This window comes from Cheilinus undulatus, linkage group 13 (genome assembly GCF_018320785.1).
Source record: "Cheilinus undulatus linkage group 13, ASM1832078v1, whole genome shotgun sequence".
NCBI lineage: Eukaryota > Metazoa > Chordata > Actinopteri > Labriformes > Labridae > Cheilinus > Cheilinus undulatus.
This window is the reverse complement of record NC_054877.1, coordinates 3,086,436-3,104,549: the sequence shown is the minus strand read 5'-3', so window position 1 is coordinate 3,104,549 and position 18,114 is coordinate 3,086,436. Positions and strand designations below refer to the sequence as shown.

Below are 18,114 nucleotides of genomic sequence, written 5' to 3'. Positions count from 1 at the left end.
TATTATAAGGTATATAAAGTCAGGACATCATGAAAATGTCATATGTTCAGTGCTGTGCTCGGTAGAAGGCCGCTGATGAGATAAATCATCAACAGTCTACTATCATCATTTCCTCTTCTCTTCTGTATCAGATAATGTTTCACCGCTGTGTCAGCAGTCCAGAGTCAAACAAAAATTATTCTCAAATATAAACTATAAACTTTCAGAAGTGTAACTTCACTTACCTCCCATTAACATGATGCAGGTAAATCCTCTTCCAACTCACGTTAGCGTTCTGTGTGTAACAGCAGACGGCTGGTTCATCCGTGCTTGTACGAGCACGCACGTCAAGAACGAGCGAAAGGAAAATAGTGCAGTTCACCTAACGGTCACATCGCTTCGGTGTCACTGATGAGCAGAATTTTTGAAACTTACATAGAGCCTCCTTAATCTATTTGAATGGAAATAAAATACTGACTTATAGTGTAACTATGTAAAGTTTGTTGACTTTATGTAACAATTATAATTAACTACACACATCTTATGCATTAAACCTGAAACAAAATGATTCAAATCTGGCCCAGAGAGTAGAGTGGCACTCTCAATTTATATATAATATAATATATAATGTAACATAGAAATTATGCATATTCTCGAAAATTAGCTTCAGTGTTACTATTAAAAGGATTAAATTAAGACAGTGGTGAGATGCAAATGAGTATTAGTTAACATTTTCACTAGGCTAGCTATTTCTTAGTGGGGATCCTCTGTTTTGGTCAAAAATAGCACATTTTGAAAATGCTGCAAAACAAGTAAAAGTCCTTCATAACAACCCTATTAAATATAAAGTCTTCAAATATTAAACATTAAACAGTAGGTTAATTATCTGCAGTGCAGTTAAATATCCATGGCCATTGTTTAATGACTATATCTGTTGATTTACTTTTTTAATTTTACAGCCATACTAATATTTGCTTTTTCTTACTGCTGTAAATGCTTCAGGTTTCAAAGGACTAAAGTCCCTGAGTAAATCTTGTGAGTCTTGTTTTAGTACCAATATCAAGTAAAGACACCAGAACAGTTATGCCTTCAAGATTGTTTATTAGACAGTGATAAAACTACACAGCCATTCACAGGATGCAAAAAAAGCAGAGCTGATAACAATTTACATTTCACTGCAATTGTGTTATTAAGGTGCTTAAAATGAATCACCAAAGGCTGCCAACATGTAAGGAACAGTCAAATATTTTTTCACAAATAGCTGCACATGGTAAACAAATAACTGACCTTTAAGGTGAGCTCTTATATACGTAAAACATAAAAGTGCAAAAAATCCATCACTAAATGCTGTCCGACACATAAGGAACAATTAATAAAACCATGTTTTTATACAGATAGATAGATAGATAATTCAACAATTAAATACAGAACCAATCATTCATCTACACACATGCATGCACACACTCGCATTCATTCAGCCACAATACATATTTAACAGCAAAGGAGAACAAATACACATATTAAAGTCTAGATATGATATTTTTTTGTAAGCATAAAGCAGTGACATGATGCAAGATTAATGCTGACAAGACTGAATTCTTAAAATCCACTTGTTCACTTCTCGAGGGAAAATGTGTAAGTCTGTGCAAAGTTTCAGACTGGTTGGGAGATTATTTCATGTTTGATGGCTTTTAAAGAAAAGCAGACTGTGCAAAGGCTGAGCCACGCTCAGGGATACTACAGTCTCCACTGGAGGCAGACCTTGAAGATCTGCGAATGTACTCAGAGCGAAGTTTAACAAAGCTCTTCTGTGGTGGAGGAGCCACATTATGGATTATTCTATGCACTAAATGAACATCTGAATGCAGGATTAAATTATCAAAGCTAAGCATTTTATATTTATCAGGTATGTCACAGTGACAATACTGCTGTGATTTTCTGGGCTTGTTCGTGGAGTGACCTGATTGGTTTTAGGACAGTCTTGTTTTCTGAGACCAACATGTTATACAGTAATGACAATACGATAAAATCCTAGCATTTAAATATGTTTTAGAGGATTCAACTGTTAATCAGTTCTAATATGTCTGAAGATTGCTGTTATATTTCAATGTTTGACACCATGCTTGTTACACCACATGTCTGATAAGGTGTACTGCTTAATTATTGTGCCATGTTTTTAAAGGTTTGGTCAATTATATGAGGAATTGCTTGCCATTATCATCCTCAGAGCTTTTCAAAAGATCTGGTATTAAAAAGTATTAAAGTATCAAATATTTTGACAACCGTATGGTTAGAAACAGTCTTAACTGTCTCTGGGATGTATAATAAAATAACAGCCGCTCTCCTGTTAGAAATAATTTTGGATTTAGGAGACAGATCACTAACACAAGGACTGTAAAACACATACTGAACAACAGGAGACACTGCTTTCCAGTAGTGAATAAATATTGTCCCTTATTGCATTTTTTTCTCATATCAAAAAATGTGGAAATGCCTGTCCTGGTCCTCCGTATGTGAACGTGCTCTCTAGTATTAAACTCTTATGATTCATAGTTGATGTCTTCCTAAGGAAACTAAATAAAGAACTGTACCTAAGACACCTGGGCTTTGGCAGAGCACAGGTTAAACAGTTTCTGGTCATCTTCCTCTGCTGCTGCTGTTGATTTTCCAGGATCCCAGTCGTCTCATATGGCCCAGCTCATCGTGTCCTCCTGGGAGAGAGTCACAGATGAACGGCTGAGAGTAGATGAAGGAAGGCTTCCAGTCAGGAATGCAGACTGTGGATAGATGAATAAATAAATGACTCTTAATTATTATAGTCAAATATTCTTTATTCATGGCAGTTAGACCCAGGCTTACATGTAATTTACTGTAGTATTTATTTACAAACACCTGTTACAGACTACCCATACCCTTATTTTTCACTTGCTCTCTTTCCATGGCAAGCACTTTGTGAGGTAATAATGGAGTATAAAAGGTGTGTATAATTAATAAAATTGTATTGATTATTTTTCAACAAAAAAAAAAAATCCTTAATTGAACTGCAGTAAAATATTCATTAAGAGAATTTATTAACAAATAATGGAACAAAAGGTTTCAAAATTCATATGAATTTCAAGAAGAAACGTGAATGAGGCAAGAATATCTATGATACAGCCAGTAAAAAAGACAGATATATAAAAATGACATTTATTGTAGTCGTGATCAAAAACAAAAATATTTTACATTAATGTCACGGCTAACAGCTGTGTAAAACTAAAAGTTAACCATCTTTAATTGAAAACCTCACTAGGTTAGCATACATCGGTTGCTGATCAGATTTTGTCAATAAAACTTAAACTACTTAAAAACAGGCTCAACAATATGAATAACGTCTGTAAATAAACAAAGAGAACAAAAAGAGCCATACTTACGTTTGATTAGTTGGAGATTTCAACACAGAAATGTCCAAAAGTCACGATAAAATACAGATTTTGCTTTGTTTTCTTTCCTGCTGCATTTCCTGCACCGACTGTCATTCAAACCTTATTGTAGAGTCTCCTTACCTTTACCAAAAAGGGTGAAACAGCGCCCCCAAAATCTCCATAGTGGCCGAAAATATATTACATCCGGAGTAATAAGAACTACCATAGAGAATGAATGGGAAAAGTTAAGGAAATTAAGGACTACTATAACTACAGTCTGGGAGGTTGGTGGTTCAAATCCCAGTCAACTTCTAAACTTTGGATAAAAGTGTCTGTAGTACCAGGAGTGCTGCATCCATTTCCTGAGAGGGGTGTGGTCAGGGGTGGGCTCAGACAGCTAATTACTGTTTAAAGCCACAGACACAGAAACAGCTCGTTCTGAGAAGGGCTGAAATAGTGGAGGTTTTAGACGTACAAAAAAACCTATACTGGAGTGTTTTTTCAGCAACAAACTTTACAGGCATGTTTTGGGGACTTCTGAGACCGATATAAACTTGTCTTAAAAGGGTAAAATATGTCTCCTTTAAACAACTGATAATTATAATTGCAACACATTCAGGTCTATTCAAAAATGTTTGAACTAAGTACTGAGTAGGCTATCAATGCTTCCCAACAGTATGTCTAACTTGGACTCAAACTGTACATTTTCATGCCCTTCAAATCAAACCTTTCATTTTAACAGCCTACAAAATCGTTAATTTACTACACTATGCTCTTGTCACTACAATTACAATAAATATTTTTAATATAATATTTAATTATATATAATAAACACTTTTAGATTAGTTTGAAAGTATTTTAAGCAATTTTTTCAACAGTCCTACGTCTAGAGAGCTGCATCAGTAAAATCAAACTATTTCTCATTCTCTTTAAGGACATCCATATTTAAAACAATCAAAAGAAATATTTCTGTCAATAACACGTTTGCTGTTATTAAGAGAAATAAATTATTTTATAGTTTAGTGGTCTTTTTTCTCATATGGGCTTTCACAGTGTTGGACATGATGCACAGATGAGTGTGTGTGTTAATGTGTGTGCAATGGTGTGTGAGTGTGTGTCTCTGCTCTGCCTGCTGTCAGACAGCAAGCATGGCGCATTTAACTGGGGCTAAAACTTCATTTATTTTGGAGCTAACAGTGGACTCTATGGCGCTCAAACAGAGTTTGTTTTGCTGTGTTTACTGCTGCAGTCACGCTATAAGCCTCTGATTGATGATACGCTCAGCCAACAGCTGATGGATGTGTGACTGACAGACGGTGACTGTTTCAAAGTTACAAAGTCACAAATAGTGGCACTAAAAGTGAATCTGTGTGATTACACGAGCTAAATAAACACTGTATGATCATGGCTCCACGTAGCGCACGCAGAGGGGGTGGGGGTTGGAGCGGTGATCTTAATGGGTCATGGATCAGCTCCATTTCTTCATTAGCTCACTCACGAACAGTTTTAAAGTCTCCATGGCATCTTTGTGATCTTTTATAATATCCAGTTTGGTATTTTTTTCTGTAAGGAGAGCTGCTGCTCCTTCTGTCCACACAATATTGATCTTGCAAGTTTGATTTTTCCGCAACAAGAAATCTCGTGGCGTTTTTGATCTCGCGAGATCTCCTCACAACCCTACATGTAAGGTATTATCATCTTTTGCATTAAGGAGAGTGGGATATGCAGTGGGTACAGAAAGTATTCAGACCCCCTTTAAAGTTTCACTCTTTGTTACTTTGCAGCCATTTGATAAAATCATTTAAAATTATTTTTTTTCCTCATTAATGTACACACAGCCAGCACATTTTGACACAAAAACACAGAACTGTAGACATTTTTGCAAACTCATTAAAGAACAAAAACTGAAATATCACATGGTCATAAGTTTTCAGACGCTTTCCTCAGTACTGAGCAGAAGCACCCTTTTTTAGCTAATACAGCCATGAGTCTTCTTGGGAGTGATGTGACAAGTTTTTCTCACCCCCATTTGGGGATCCTCTGCCATTCCTCTTGCAGATCCTCTCCAGTTCTGTCAGGTTGGATGGTGAATGTTGATGGACAGCCATTTTCAGGTCTCTCCAGAGATGGTCTGGGTTTAAGTCAGGGTTCTGGCTGGGCCATTAAAGAGCAGTCATGGAGTTGTTCCTAAGCCACTCCTTTGTTATTTTAGCTGTGTGCTTAGGGTCGTTGTCTAGTTGGAAGGTGAACCTTCAGCCCAGTCTGAGGTCCTGAGAACTCTGGAGAGGGTTTTCTTCCAGGACATCTATGTACTTGGCCGCATTCATCTTTCCTTTAATTGCAACCAGTCGTCCTGTCCCTGCAGCTGAAAAACACATCCACAGCATGATGCTGCCACCACCATGCTTCACTGTTAGGACTGTATTGGGCAGGTGATGAGAGGTGCCTGTTTTTCTTCTTTAATGAATTGCAAAAATGTCTACAATTCTGTGTTTTTGTGTCAAAATTGGCTGCTGTGTGTACATTAATGCAGGAAAAAATCAACTTAAATGACTTTAGCAAATGGCTGCAAATTAACAAAGAGTGAAACATTTAAGGGGGTCTAAATACTTTCTGTACCCAGTGCTTTAAGTAAGGCTGTATGCACTGGTACGCAGAACAGGCCCTTCTGAATTTTGCCCCTTAGCGCAGAAGGACTTCTCCCAGCGTGCCGGCACTTTCTCATTAGTACGCTCTCCTGTCCTCTCCACAGCTGACAGCTTTAATAGATGATTCATGACAGCATCTTAAGGATGCATTCTGTGGCGCACGGCGCTCTTCCTGCTGTGTACCGGGACATCCTTATCTCAACACAAATCCAGGTTCACCTGCCACTGCTGGAGGGAAACCAGAGATTAAATCGTTCACCTGTACTGCACAGTAATGCAGCATACGAGTGCAAGCACAGCACCTCCTCCGCCAAGGAGCTTGATGTTCCACTGACACATGTTCGTACTGCTGCTGAACCAGACATCAACACTAACAATATTCAATAATGGTATTCAAAATGACAAAACAGACTGCTGGTGGAAGGATCAGGGTTGTAGTTTTGCATAAAAGACAGCTGACTCACTGACAAAGGCAAAAAGCCTGAATATACGGAGGCAAAGTCAGGTCACAGATGGAGCAGAGACTCAGGGTGTCAGTGAGAGGAGGGGCTGATTAATCTATACATTTGGTGACAAAGAACAACTATTAAACTCACTGCATTTGTTATTTCTATTTCATTAAAGAGCCTTTTTACTTTTTATGTATAGTATATAATTTTGTTTTATTTTTAAGTTGTTATTTCATATGCTTTTAAAGATTTATTGTAGGGCTTGTTGCCTTTATTTGGAGAGGACAAAACAGTGGATGGTGTAGGGAATCATGAAGAGAAAATGTCATGATCTTGATTTTGTTACGTTCAATTACTTTCAAATGTCCAGTTTCAGACTCTTCTAGACTTTTCTAGGATCCGCAGGAACCCTGAATAAAAACACACTGCACAGCTTTGTTTTTCAATTCAATGACATTATGGGGGACCTTTCATTGTGCAGGTGATGGTGACTTCATGTAACAACCTAACTGTATTTGAGTCCTGTCCATAATGAATCATCTAGAGAACATTGCCAGCTTTAAAAGTAGAGCTGACACCTGTAGCTGAAGGTGTATCTGCAGCTGATCAGAGAGAAAGACCAGCCCTGTTACACCCCTTATTGTTCATGTATGAGAGAGCTGTGAAGTTTGATGTCAAAGATGAAACTTTTCAGCCGTTGTGTGAGTGGTTTCTGATGTTCTCCATGTTCCTCTGCTCTCTATTGACTGTAAATCACTGTGATGTTCATCAGTAATCCTCCTCATCAACACAAAGACCAGCTGTTCTGATAACTTCATACTGACTGACAGTTCAAACCAGATTTCTATGATTCTGGTGACATGTGAAGCTAAAGAATATTGATCTTAGATCAGACTCAGAGAGGTGAAGGACTGGGAGAAGCTCTGTGCACATTAAGAGAGGAGCAGAGAGCGTTTATGTGGATAGTATCTGAAACAGAACAAGTTCAGCTCAGTAAAGTCATCTGTGAGCAAACAGGAGAATTCATAGAAGAGAAAATCTCAATTAAAGGTCTACAAATGACACATTTGTTTACAATGTCCGATGCAGCCTCAATTTTTGGTTACCATAAAAGGAGAAAAAAAGCCACAAAGAGTGCCGTCAAAAATCAAACCATGCTGACTCAGACTGGATTATAATCTTAGAGGAGCTCTGTGTGCTGAAATATGGTTGGAAATTTGCTCTAGAACTTTGACTTTATAAATGACAGATGTGGTGGATACACAGTCTCCTCAAAACTGATTCTAAAACCTCAGAGATCTACAGGTAAATGCCCATTTATGCTCAGTTTTAAATATGGATACGGATACGGACGGAGCCTTCTGTCCGCGCTCCGCATTCATTTCGTCTGTATTTCTGCACGTTTCCATAAAGCTTACAGATACAGGCCAAACGGAGCAGTACCACCAGAAACTGTGGGGGCAGTGTTGCTGTCACTACCCGATATGTAGCTCTAGTGAGACATGAAGAAGAAATAACAATGGCGGAACTTTTTGAGGAAAAGTTGTGCGAGTTGGTTAGAAACGCTGCCTCTGTTTTTGTCTTTTATGCAAGAAGTACATTACAAATACCTCCTCCACAGTCGCCATGTTTGTTTTAGAGTTTGCTGTTGTCATAAACTTTTGACTCTGGGCTGCCCCCCCAGTGAATGTATTGGTTAACATCCATGCCAATGTAAAGGACGCATGGAAGTATGTGAGCAGTGACAGTAACATCGTTTGAAAAGGACGTATACATTTTCGTACATAAGGGAGTATAAATGGGCCTTAACTTTGATCATATGTGGATCACACCCTAGAATAAAATCAACTCTTATCCTGCGTCTCCTGATTGTTCAGAAACAGCAGAGAGTAACTAAGAGAAAGTTCATCAGGGACATTATGTTTGTGTTTTTCATCACTACCATTAAAGGGGACATATTATGCAAAAAAACACTTTTTCAGGTTTTTCTAACAAAACTATGTGTTCCTGGCCTGTCCACAATCCCCTCAAGTACCAGAAAAATCCATTCCCTTTCTTTCTCCACCTTTCAGAAAATGTGTGCTGAAACAAGGCGTTTTCAGATTTTAACCCTAGTGACCTCACATGGGGAGTAAGCACCACCCCCAGGTTTGGTTGGCCCTTCCCCACTTGGAGGAAAGTTCCACCCTCCTATACTGATCCTCTCAGCTGCTAACTGGGTTACCCTGCTCTCTACGGTCTGGGAGATTGATGGTTCAAATCCCAGGCAGGTCCTAAAATTTGAATAAAAGTGTCTGTAACATCAAGAGTGCCACATTCATTTCCTGAGAGGGGAGTGGTCTGACGGACTCAGACAACTCATCAACATTTAAAGCCACAGACGCAGAAAAGGCTCGTTCTGAGAAGGGCTGAAACAGAGGGGTTTTTAGACATGCAAAAGCCCTATACTGGAGTGTTTATTCAGCAACAAACTTCACAGGCATGTTTTGGGGACCTCTGAGACCAATATACACTTGTCTTAAATGGTAAAATATGTCCCCTTTAAGAAGAGCACTGGAACGTCTGAGCTCACACCATGCTTTGATAAAGACACATGGCTGCTATCAGATGATAACAGGAGAAAACAGAGAGAGAGGATGAGAGATCAGCAGATCATATGTGCTAAAGAGAGCAGATATTATTAGTCAAACACACAAACTAAACTTCTACAATAGTCAACTATTAACTTTACTCTGAGCTGATGACAAAGTGCTGGGGATGGGGGACACCAAATTCACATCTAGGACCCTAAAATGGCTAGAACCGGCCCTGTTCTTATTTAATTACATCTGGACTTACCAAGCCTTCCTGCAGTTCCTTACAGCTGGAATCAGTCTCAGTCGCCCCTGGTCTGATGTGTTGTACTCTCTCAGACTGAACTCATCCAGAACCTCCTCTGACATCTGCAGCATGTAGGCCAGAGCAGAGCACTGGATCTCAGAGAGTTTCTCCTCTGATCTGCTCTCTGACTTCAGGAACTTCTGGATGTCCTGATGTACTGAGAGGTCATTCACCTCCATCAGACAGTGGAAGATGTTGATGCTTCTGTCAGGAGAGATACCAACACTGTTCATCTCCTTCAGGTTCTTGATGACTCTCTGGATCGTTTCTGGACTGTTGTCTGTCTGACCCAGCAGATCTCCTAAGAGGCTCTGGTTGGACTCCAGAGAGAGGCCGTGAAGGAAGCGAACAAATAGGTCCAGGTGTCCATTTGGACTTTTCAGGGATTTCTCCATGGCATACTTCAGAATGCCTACCAGGGATGGAGTTTGAAATGGCTTTCTTGTTCTTAGAGAGGAGTTTGTGGATACGTCTCTGTGGTTGTCCTCTTTTAGGAACGCCTCGATGACATCTGTGTTCCTGTTGGTGAAACAGTGGCGCATGTAGACTGCAGCCAGAAACTCCTGAACGCTCAGATGAACAAAGCAGTAGACTGTTTTCTGGAAGATCACACTCTCTCTTTTAAAGATCTCAGTACAAACTCCTGAGTACACAGAGGCCTCTGTGACATCCAGACCACAGCGCTCCAGGTCTTCTTGGTAGAACATGATGTTTCCGTTCTCCAGATGTTCAAACGCCAGCCTCCCCAGCTTCAGAAGAACTTCCCTGTCAGATCTTGTGAGTTCCTGAGGACTCATCTGAGGTCCCTCATCATACTTGTTCTTCTTCTTCTTGGTCTGAACCAACAGAAAGTGTGAGTACATGTCAGTCAGGGTCTTGGGCAGCTCTCCTCTCTGCTCCGTGCTCATCATGTGCTCCAGAACTGTAGCAGTGATCCAGCAGAAGACTGGGATCAGACACATGATGTAGAGGCTCCTGGATGTCTTGATGTGGGAGATGATTCTGCTGGACAGATCTTCATCACTGAATCTCCTCCTGAAGTACTCCTCCTTCTGATTATCAGTGAAGCCTCTGACCTCTGTTAGCCTGTCCACACATGAAGGAGGGATCTGATTGGCTGCTGCAGGTCGAGACGTTATCCAGATGAGAGCTGAGGGAAGCAGATTACCCTTGATGAGGTTTATCAGCAGCACGTTTAACGAGGACTTCTCTGACACATCAGACACAGCCTCACTGATGTTGAAATCTAACGACAGTCTGCTTTCATCCAGGCCGTCAAAGATGAACAAAAGTTTACAGACAGCCAGCGTCTGGGCTCTGACCTTCTGTAATGTTGGATGGAAAACATGGAGCAGCTCCAGAAGACTGTAGCGCTTATCTCTGATCAAGTTCAGCTCCCTGAATGAAACCAGAACCAGCAGACTGATGTCGTGGTTTTCCAAGCCCTCTGCCCAGTCCAGAGTGAACTTCTGCACAGAGAAGGTTTTTCCAACACCAGCCACACCGTTGGTCAGAACCACTCTGATGGGTTTCTGTTGGCCAGGTAAGGCTTTAAAGATGTCCTGACACTTGATTGGAGTCTCATGGAGGCTCTTCATCTTGGAAGCTGTCTCAAGCTGTCTCACCTCATGTTGGCTGTTCACCTCTTCACTCTGTCCCTCTGTGATGTAGAGCTCAGTGTAGATCCTGTTCAGGAGGGTTCTACTTCCTGCTTCATCAGTTCCTTCAGTCACATGTTCACATCTCTTCCTCAGGCAGATCCTGTGTTCATCTAAAACCTTCTGTAGACCTCTATCTGCTGAAAGACCACAACAATATCAGATTGGACTGGTTTCGTTCAATCATAAAGTTTATCATTTTCATTATTCATTTTTACACAAAAAGCATTACACAGAGTTATCTCTGGGGGGGGGGGCACCACTTTTCCCAGCAGTTAGTTCACACACTACATGTACAGAGGCTGTACTCTTCAAAGCTCACAGCTTGGCTTCAATTACAAACCACTGCACCTTTCACTGAGAATAGACTGACAGCCAGAAGGATAGATTATGATGTTAAATTTTACTGTATTCATGAGAATTTCACAATATGATATGGTATGATATGAAATGGACTTTCACAACAATGATCACACCTAACTACTCATTGATGGTTGCTATCAGTTTTAGCTAATCCCATTCAAACCCATCCTAATATTCACACCACCAATGAAGCAGCAGGAGCAAACTGGGGTTAAACGCCTTACCAAAAACACATCATCATGTGACTGCAATATAGTAAAAGTTAAGGGTCGCTGTATGACGTAACCGCCTAATTTGCATAATCAGCAGTATGCATTTAATTGTAATGGCGCTGCAGGACGTCACAATTCCAACCCTCCTCCTTTATCTGGGCTTGAGACAGGCAAAAATGACTGTAGAGATACTCTGGCAGAGTTACTTTAATCTTAATTTTTAGTTTTTTATTCTATTTACTGTTCTATTTTTCTTAGAAAGTTAGTTTTCTTATGTTTGGTTTGTTTAAAACCTTATGGTCCACTTAAAAGCTTACACCAAATCCCAGTGAAACATTAACATTTTTGAATATACCACTTATAATATGTTTATATATATATATATATATATATATATATATATACATATATATACATATATATACATATATGTATATATATACATATATAAGTCTTCATTAACAGTTTCAAATTGACCAAAAAGAGACAATAGATAAAAACAGTCATGGGGCCTTCATAGTGCAGTTAATTTGCAGTCCATCTGGCGTGTCAGGTTAGTCAAACACCGCCACGCCGGAAATCCAGCACGGTGCCGGAATACTATCACTCCTGCTCTTATTATTTCAGAGAGGAGGCATCTTCATCAGCCTTTATGGTCTTCTAACCTTTTCCTGCACAATAAAAAAATAAATTATAACATTTTAACATTAACTTTAATTATCCTACATTTTCTGATCTTTTATAATATTCAACTACAATAACATTGACATCAGTCTTACCTTTCACTGTGTTGGATATCTGCAGTCGTGGTCTTTCTCCACATTGGGGACAGGAGGACTCTCCTGATGAAGCAGACTGGTCCCAGTATGAGCTGATACACTGTCTGCAGAACCAGTGTCCACAGCTGGTAGAAACTGGATCTCTCAGGATGTCCTGACACAGAGCACAGCTGGACAGCTGTTCCTCCACACAAACAGATCTCTTTACTATTCTGTGGAGAAAAGGGACAATGAGGTTCTAACTCTTGTTTTAATGTTAAAAAGTCACGATGACCTTTAATGAGGCATCAACTCTGGAGTATTGTGATTTAAATCAAACAACAACTAGGTTTTTGTAATATCTATTTTGGGCAGATCAGAAATATGTCTACAGATTTTATTTCTTGGTTATAAACAGATCAGAAAGTCTGATAGCAGACAGTTGCTTTGGGTTGTTTCATTCATCAGGAATTAATTTCTTTCCTGTTCTAGCTTTTTGTTGGCAGTGCTCTTTAAAACATTACATTCACATCAGTTCAGGCAGGGGCTTAATGACAAAGCAGATGTTACAAAAAGTGGATGTTCTCTGAGAGCCCTAATGGCTATCATACCTTACTTTAATCCCAGTGACCAAATAGTCACAGTCACACAGTTGTCTACAGTGTCCCAAGGTGGCAAATCGAACACACACTGAAGATAGAGTAATAGACAGTGAGCTAACCACAAGACTAAGAAACTATATTTTATGTAAGCCTTCATTGAACATCAGTAGTTTGACAGCATCTAGACCTAGGTGAAGGATCTCTCTGGACCAGGGCAGTCCTGGCACAGGTATAGCACACAGACAGCATCATCATTGACATGTAGGACATGAGAACGGCATGCAACAGAGAAGGCGATAGTTAGGATGCTCACGTTCATCTGTCAGAAAAACAGAGTACATCATGTTCATAACACATGTGGCTTCATTCATCAGCTAGCTAACTCCAATGATCCTAAGACCTGGGGCCTCGTTTATAAATGTTGCGTACACACAAAAGAAAGCGTACGCCACTTGTAAGCAATGTTTGGGATTTATAAAAAACAAACTTGATGGGAGAATGTGTGCACCTCCACAGCAGGTATGACCCTGCCGTACGCACAAAATCTGGAGATGGGAAACTACAGTCCCAACAGTAAAAGGATGAAATTAAAGACTGCTATGTGAAATTGATATATTTGTGTGAAATAATCGAATATTACACATTTCACAATGCATATCATATATGAAGGATATATTTGCAAAAATGAAGAAAGAGGAAAAATTTACATTGATGCCCCAGGAAGTGCATGAATGCACGCATGCGCGTCCACACAGGTAGCCTACATTACTGAATCAATTATGTTTTGCCTTTTTGAAACAAACCCTACATGTAATTATGAAACCCATTCACATAAACAATAAGGCAGACAGTAACCGTGTTCCTAAAATGTGCCATACAAATAAAGTTTTACATTAATAATAATTGTTATTAAAATGACATGATCATTGCACAAAACTGCTGATCAATTAGGCTATTTAACTTTAAATAAACTATTACGAATTATATTCCAAATGTGTTTGTACTGTACATGTTCATTTTGCCTCTTTCAAACAAGAGGATACAATTACCTTCATCCGGTGTTTCTGGTGCATTTGGTGCATCCGTGTCCCCCTCCGTCTCCATCACCACACCGTTCAGGAGGGATTCCCTAATGATCCCCGTGGGATGAGCTCTGGTGTGCCCTTTCCCCCACCTGTCACACAGACACTCTTTCTATGGAGAGCGATGCGACTTTTCGCCTCCACTTTTATGTTGGACCATTTTCTTTTTTACTTCAGCCACAGTCCGACCCTCTGAGGCAACGTTATTTACAGCATCAGCCACATGCTTCCACTCTTTTGCCTTTCTGGCATTAGTGATGCCCACACTGTGCCCACCAAATAAGACTATTTTGCGTGTGTCCACCTCTCCTATTAATATCTCGACCTCGCATTGAGTGAAATTACTTTTTTTGGCTCGTTTTCCCTCTTGGTCCATCGTGAAATAAATACATGGCTGATGATGAAAAAAAATCCTGAGCCTGAACTTTTTCCCGGGTGGGGGACGTATACATAGGAAGGCCAATAATGACAAAAGTACTGGATCTGACTGCTATATAGTAAAAGTTAATTGTCATAATGTTATGGGGGCATGTGAGGGATCTTCTAGCTGTTGTACAATAACATTTGATTAGCAACCATTCATTAAAGCAGGGCTGTACATTAACTTTTTTTGCCCATAGCACTGGTGCTACAGAGGTTGACAATCTTGTAGCACAGAACAAAAACCTGTACCACGATATATAAAATGTTTGTTACATCTCTAAAACCAACATGTAACCAAAATATATGCTTAGTAAGTGAATGTACTTTAAAGACAAAACCAAAACGGCCAATATTACAGCTCTCATTAATGTCTACCAAAGCAAACAGCCAATCAAAGAGAAGAGAGATGCTGACGGTTCATCTCCACATTCAGACGCAAAACAAGAGCAAACTGCTGGAAGCTGACTAACTTTACAGGAGTGTGGTGCTTGAAGATGAGTAGAGCAGTATGATCTGGAAATCAGACTTTGAGATCAGACAGAGGAGCAAATGAGCTCAGTTTGTGCTGCTATTTGCTGCTGTAATCCTTTTGTTTGTATTCATCAATTTTTTCTACTTTTGGCAGGACCAACTGACAGCTGAAGTCTTTTTCTGTGTTCATCCTTATTACTTAAACTTTAAAGTGTGTTCTAGAGACTGAAGTATGTTTCTTTGTTCATCCTTAAACTGGGTTTCAAGGACTGAAGTGTTAGGTCTAAACTACATTTTTATATTGGTATTGATATCAGCTAAATTCAATTTGTAATTATCCCCATATTGTATAAACCCCAATATTGTGCATTCCTCGTCAAACTAAGAAATATAGTAAAGTTTTATGTAATTATATGGGTCTTTTTTAGTGGATTCCTTACAAGCCAATTCGAAAGGACCAAGGGCCACAGTTGGTCCACAGGCCACAGTTTGGACACCCCTTATATATTTACTGATACTCAGAATAATAGGAAAATATTCCTAACACTGTTAAACACTCATAAAGCACTGTTAAAAGTTTAATCCACATTGTTGTATCACACTGGGTTCTGATGTTTACAGAGCTAATCTAAATGAATAAATCCCTCTTTTCTCTCTAACAGTGTAATAATGAGTACTATAGGAGTTCACTGGTAATTTAAAAAAATCTATCTCCAAACTGCGTCTTTACCCTAACAATAAACACTCCTCCATGCTCCTGTGTCTCTCTCTCTCTCTCCTTCATCTCTCCGTCACACTGCTGTCTGTCCGTGTCATATCAGACCTGTATGCTACATTCAGACGCATATTAGCGTGTTAACATAAAAGAAGCAGCTACGATATTAGTGGAGAAAAATGCCTTTTTTATACATTAATCTTTAATCAGAAGTCAGCGCAGATTGAGCACTCTGTCCTCTCACTGCGACCGTCTATGCATAATTGGAGAGGACGAGGCTAACGGAGAAGTAAGCTAGTAGAAACACGTTTTTAACATCATCTAGCCTACGTGCCTTAAAATCAAACTTTGGATTATAGCAGCGCTCCTCTTCAACATAATGACACCTGTACTGCATATGCCCTGATAGGGATTCATCAGCGGTAGATTCACTGAACAGCAGAGCAGGAAATCAACCTAAGATTTGTCTTCCGCAAGACCCACCTCCACTGTACTTCTGATTGGCTAGTAGGCCTAGTGTGGTTGATGGACAGTGTCAGTTATCTTTATTGACTCGGGACTTGACGTCAGGCTGTCCCGCATAAACAAGATCACAAAAGTAGGTTTTTTTTACAGCAGTCAAACGCCGCCATGCCGGAAATCCGGTACGGTGCCGGATTACTATCACCCCTGTAAACATCATTGAATATTCATCAAGGGCATTCACCTGACCTTTTTTAAGCACCATATAGGCGGGGCAAAGCATTCCCTCACGTGCGACAACTTTAGAGTTGATTGTGATTTACAAATGGAAACAGGCGTAGGATGTGTGTGTGCTCTCTGTTATAAATCTGAAAGTTTTTGTGTGCACGCATTTCCTGTGTTTCTGGCGTACGCCACCTGTAGTGATCTTTCCTACGCACAGCTTTATAAATGAGGCCCCTGGACTCTGGAGTCTGTCTAAACTCTATCCTGCTCAGGACCTGTCATCTTACCACAGACACAAGGATCTGTAAGGACCTGACTTTATCTTTAGAACATAGGTTAAAGACCTACATATATCTCTATAAAGTATTCAAGGAATACTTGATAGATGTATACAAGATCTAAAACCTTGCACCAGATTTAATATTTCAGCAAGGTATTTCATTGTGGTTTCATTACCTAGAGAGCTGGGAGTGCAGGGACAGAGGAGAAGGAGAAGTCAGATGAAGCAGAGCAAACTATTTAGTGTAGAAGGATGAAGAGGAATAATGTCAGCTTGTGATGCTGTTTGGGCTGTGACGGCCATGTGGTTGATTAGGTAAGATAAAGAATGTCTCTGTCGTTATGGTGGGAGCTAACATGGGGGGGCTGGCTCTGGGACACTGGGGATCACTGTTCAGTCCTCTGACAATGTCATGGGACAAACTGAACTAAACACTGATGAAGGGGCATTCCACCTTCACAGCCCCGGTGAAGTGTTGGCTTTTTGCTGCCCGTTGCTCTGCAGGGTTTACTTATGGGGGCAGATACTAAGGGCTTTATTGGTTTTAGGATTTCTTCACTGAGTGCTTGTCCTGTCAGTAGGGCGTAAGTATCTTGTGTTTACTTCAAACCATCAGAGTCTCAGACATCTTTTGAGTTTGTTGCAAGGCAACCAGTTGGAAGCAAGAAAGATGCACTCTTAAGTTATATCTTGGACTTGTAGTTATTTCACAATTAAGTGAACAACATACGTATGTTGAAACCTGTGAAAACGAAGAAGATGGGTGGTCCAGGACACTTCTGAGAAAAAGAATGGGAAATTTCCATCAAGAAAAAGACAAAAAAGGTGAAAAGAAGACCTCAGTCTCAACTACAACTCCTGGCTATCTTAGAAGCTAACAACAACTGCCAGTAACTGCAACACTGCCTGATCAACAGGAGACTACTGAATGCTACCTACTGAGGTAGCATAGGGCAGTGCGTACAAATGCAGCAGTACGGCGCTCCATCACTAGCAGCAAAACAAAGCCCTACACTTACACCAGAACTGACAGCATGCCCACAGAGTTTACATTTTTCCCAATGGAGATTATCCAGAGACTGACAGGAGGAGGAGGACGTGGAAAAGCATGACACCTACAGCCAGTAGGAAGGAGGCAGTGACGGCATTGTGCGAGAAGGCGAAAGTGGGGCAAACCAGCTGGGCTGCAGACAAGGCTAAGAGCAGCCCCACACAAACCTGCCATACCAAGCATCTTTCTCCTGGATGCCTGCTCCCTCACCAGCAGGATGGATGACATGAAACTGCAGATTTCTAACCACTGCTTGGACCACTGTGTTTCCTGCTACAGAGGAGACTGCCAAATGTCTAAATGACTATTTATGACTATATATCTATCTTCTCGTTTGTATGCTTGATGTTTAAATCTCTGTGATTCTCTTAGCTCTCGTTTGATTTAATATCATCAATAGAACAGTGAAATACATTCATGGTACAATTTCAATTTTAAACCAAACCTGTCAC

At 40.1% G+C, this 18,114-nt stretch overlaps 1 protein-coding gene across 3 annotated transcripts in view; it reads right to left on the bottom strand.

Moving 5' to 3' along the window:
* The window catches only part of LOC121520094 (NACHT, LRR and PYD domains-containing protein 12-like), a 56,348-nt gene that overhangs the window by 25,222 nt on the left and 13,012 nt on the right, over nt 1-18,114 (bottom strand). For all 3 annotated transcript variants that reach the window (XM_041803361.1, XM_041803362.1, XM_041803363.1), the window contains 2 exons: nt 12,373-12,584; nt 9,319-11,158 (listed from right to left, as the gene is read on the bottom strand). In XM_041803361.1, coding sequence (XP_041659295.1) covers nt 9,319-11,158; nt 12,373-12,584 — 2,052 coding nt within the window. The remainder of the gene's footprint in view (nt 1-9,318; nt 11,159-12,372; nt 12,585-18,114) is intronic.